The sequence below is a fragment of the Belonocnema kinseyi genome, chromosome 8, assembly GCF_010883055.1.
Source record: "Belonocnema kinseyi isolate 2016_QV_RU_SX_M_011 chromosome 8, B_treatae_v1, whole genome shotgun sequence".
Classification (NCBI taxonomy): domain Eukaryota; kingdom Metazoa; phylum Arthropoda; class Insecta; order Hymenoptera; family Cynipidae; genus Belonocnema; species Belonocnema kinseyi.
The window spans coordinates 67908368-67912434 of record NC_046664.1 but is presented as its reverse complement, the minus strand read 5'-3'; the positions used below and the strand labels follow the sequence as shown (position 1 = coordinate 67912434).

Here is a 4067-nt window from a genome sequence, read left to right as displayed (position 1 = left end):
AAATTCGCTTACTCCAGCGTGGCGCAGTATATGTCATCCAAATAATTCTCTTAATATCGATAAGACTTTCGATGGAATACGTTTAATTTTTAACTGTTCTAAAATAAACACGCAGTACAGTTTAACTGTTGTTTTCTTATGGACGCAGTGATCAAATTGTCAAGTTTCATGGCTCTATACAAATTATCAAGGATGTTTGCGCAACGCTTCATTGCCTTAATTACACTCTACTGTCTAAAGTAGATAGAAATTATTGTCAATAATAAAAAGATCGCTATGATATATACATAACAGTAAAACATACCAGTTACAGCTAAAGAATTCTTCAAAAGACATTTAGTTGTGAAGCAAAATGAAGATTTTTATTTGTGCTCTACTGTACTTCATTTTGATGATATTACTTAATTATGATCGTAAGTAGAATAAAATATTCAAGTAATCACATATTAAAAAATATTTTCCATCTAGATATCGACTATATTGAATAATTGCTTTTACGTAAACCGTTGAAACATATGTTATGATTGTACACGTGTATCTCATTTCGTTGCATAATTATGCATTTACCGAAAAAAGTGTCTTAATAATTCTTACAAAATCAATTCTTATACCATATTTCATATCATATTTGGTTATAAAATCAATTTAACTGCATTGCCACGTGGATTTGTATGTGATTGACCACGTGGACTTTATCACCTGGGATGCCAACATATGTTCTCAAAACTGCACCTCACATTGATTTCCTTTCATATACTTCTGTATCTAAAACTTTTTAAATATATAATATGGATTTACTACTCTTTAAAACAGAAACTGTTGATGCAAACCGAGCCAAAAACTTTTCTAAAACATACTTTGTATTAAAAACCCTTGTAGGCTATTTTCCAGTACCAATTTAAAGACCACTGAAAAGTAATGTTAAAAAATACTGCATTCATCGCCTCGTAATAATATTGTAATATTTACTGACATTATGATTAAATTTAGGACATATTTATTTTGGACATGAAACTTTTGGATTTGTTAAAAAATGCATTAATAAAATTAATCAATTTTTTCTTCTAGAATCAATGGGTTCGAAAGAAAATTTGCGAATAGGCCCGAAAGGAAGCCGGCAAAAAGTCCCGGAAGAAAGTCGTCGAATGAGATTGGAAGACAGTCGGCGAATAGGCCCAGAAGAAAGCCGGCAAATAGACAAGGAACAAAGCCGTCGAATGAGACTGGCAGAAAGCCGGCGAAGAAGCCTGGAAGAAGACCGGCGAATAGCCGCGGAATTAAGGCATTCAACGCTTAATGAAGATTGTTACGTGTACTTTAATGATCGGCCATTACGAGTACCTCCTGGTGGAATGATTCATCAAATCCAAAGAGGAATTTTTATTCCTGACGGTAATTAGAAAATTAGAATAAATAAAAAAAAATAGTAGAGAATTCTGTATTCAAACAAAAATAATAGTGCTTAATCAAAGTAAAGAAAAAAGACATCAGTATTAATCGCCCTTGCTGAAATTCTTAGTATATTATATTATACAGTATACTTTCATAAAGCGCTTTTTGGTGGCATCAGATGCGCGTTCGCTAAACGATATTCAAATAAGGGGCCCTACTTAAATTATGTAAGGGATTGTAGGCCCTCTCTAGGACCCTCCTCCCCGTGTAACAAAACGTAACAAAATATTTCTACCCTTCCCTTTCTCTCAATGTACGTAATTTTTAGTTTTCAAAAATGTTTTACTAGTTATAGCTAGTAGAAATAGGCAGGGTCTCCCAGAACTTCATTTTCAAAATTCCCTGATTTTTCGTAACCTAATTTTGCATTTTCCTTGATCATTAATATTAAAATAAAAGGTAGCTCTTTATATTAAAAAATACGATTTCAAACAAAGTAGTTGAACTTTCAACCAGAGATAAATTTTAAACTCAAAATATAAATATTTAAAACAGGTTATTTCTTAACAAAGTGATTCAACAAAATCTTTTAAGCTTAATAGTTGAATGCTCAAGCAAAGAAGAAGAATTTTTAACCAAAATTTTAGAAATTTATTTAAATTAGATTACAATAAAATTTGAAATTCTATTTAAAGTCTAATAATCAAGTTAATGTATAGAATTCCTGAAAACAGAAGCAAAAATCGAACGACCAAATTTACATTGAAAAAAAATTGTAAATAATATTCACAAACTTTTTGGTACGCGAACAGCACCCTTATCAAGGTAAGAAAAATTTCAGCAGATAGGAACAGCAACGAAACAACGATGAAAACGATGGAAAAAAACTCGTTTTTCGTTGCTGTTCCTATCTGCATAGATTTTTTTATACTTTGATAATGGTGCTGTTAATGTACCGAAAAGTTGGTGAATAGTATTTACAAATGTTTTTTATTGTGATTTGATCATAATAAAAAAAGACGAAAGAAAAAAAAAAGAAGGAAGGGCATTTGGTTGGTTGATTTCGCATTTTTCTTTCCTCCTTTTTATTTTCGTCTAAATTTGGTCTTTGGATGTTTGGTTTTGTTTTCAGGAATTCTATACATTAATTTTTCATCAAGAATTTGCATTTTCATACAAAAAATTAAATTTATACTAAAACAGATGAATTTTTAAATAAAAAGGATAAACATTTTTTTAACCAAAAAGGATGTTATTAGCAAAATAGTTGAATTCTCTACTAAATAGACGCATTAAAAAAAACTTTGAAAATAGTTGAATTTTCATCCAAAGAAGATTCCAATTTACTTTGATTTCAGCTCATTTTGATCTAAGAAAAATGCAATATTTCTACTAACCAAGGTGAACTTCTAAATCAAAAAGAGAAATTTTTAGAAAAAAATTGTTTTTAACTAAATAATAAAATTTATAACTAAAAATATAATCCTTAGACGAAAGTTTTTGCGCATAGACCTCGGTCCCGAGCATCGAGCGCTTTGTGTGAATGCACTGTAATCATTTTAATAATAAAAAATGTTGGGATTCAGAACAAGAAATGCCCTTTTATTTTCTTCTACAATTATTATTAGACTGACTATTTAGTAAAATTTTGTAGTTCTAATTTTCGAAATTAAATTTTTCTGAAAAAAGATCTTCACACTTCGCTCCACTGGCAATCGAATTTCTGAAAAAAATTCTTCTTTCGATATCTCTAATAGCTTAATGAGAAAACACCCGACCGGCAATCGGAAGTTCTTTGGTTCGATTCCCAGCGGAGCGAAGTAAGAAGATCTTTTTTCGGAAAATTTAATTTTTAAATTTCGAAAATTTATTTTCCATGTAGTTATAAATAACGTTAAGTATTTTCTGTTATTTGGAGATTTAAATTGATCGATAGTTTTGATTTCTATTTTCACAGATTGTGGAATGGCATCTACTCTGATCGATAGTAACTACCTCTGATGATAATAAAGATTCCTTTAAGTTCTAAGTTAATGTATTTTTACCTCTTTAAAGTAATAAGAAAAAATATTTTTTTACAGTCGCATTTTTAGATCCAATAAATCTTATTGCTGGCGATGTAATCCGTCGTAGAGGAGAACTTTTTGCAAAAGTTTTTATGGAAGGTGAAAGGCAGATAATTTATAGATATTATCAAGGTGCTTTAACTGGTAATTAAAATATTTAAATGTAATTTAAACAAATAATCTTCTCCCTCTAGGTCCAAATTTGCATAATAACTCTTAGCTTCTCAATTGGGGGAAAAACTTTTTTATAAATTCACTCCTCTTGTCTTTTATAAATTATTTTTTACTTTCGAAGTCAAGTACTTATAGAAAAACATGTTTTTATTCACTAGGGTGGTACAAAAATGCATGGGAAATTTCTTTTTCGAATTTTTATACATATTGCCCGAAAATATTTAGTACTTTCAGAATCGTAAATCTTAGCTAAATTGAGTTGAAACTCAATATTTCCTCTCACAATTAGTCATAGAACATGAATACTATTATCTATAAGTCAGTTTCATAGGGTACCAAATACCTCCATAAGTGAAAAAATGGGTTCAGCCAGTTTTTGAAGCTAATAATGATATATTGCTTAAAAAAATTTTTTTGTTTATGCAAATTGTTTCT

The 4067-nt window shown here is 29.7% G+C and overlaps 1 protein-coding gene across 1 annotated transcript; it reads left to right on the top strand.

Annotated features, from left to right (window-relative positions):
* Positions 1 to 336: 336 nt before the first annotated feature.
* On the top strand, positions 337 to 3678 carry LOC117178525. The gene is made up of 4 exons (XM_033369953.1): positions 337 to 413; positions 1069 to 1392; positions 3474 to 3602; positions 3653 to 3678. Exons 1-4 carry the CDS (start codon positions 353 to 355, stop codon positions 3676 to 3678), a joined length of 540 nt encoding a protein of 179 aa, XP_033225844.1. The 5' UTR covers positions 337 to 352.
* Positions 3679 to 4067: the final 389 nt, after the last annotated feature.

Excerpts from the sequence above, each read along its gene's own strand:
- LOC117178525 (XM_033369953.1), top strand. The coding sequence starts at position 353 with ATGAAGATTTTTATTTGTGCTCTACTGTACTTCATTTTGATGATATTA. Across the intron at positions 414-1,068 it reads GATATTACTTAATTATGATC|AATCAATGGGTTCGAAAGAA; the intron begins GTAAGTAGAATA and ends TTTTTCTTCTAG. Across the intron at positions 1,393-3,473 it reads AGGAATTTTTATTCCTGACG|TCGCATTTTTAGATCCAATA; the intron begins GTAATTAGAAAA and ends ATTTTTTTACAG.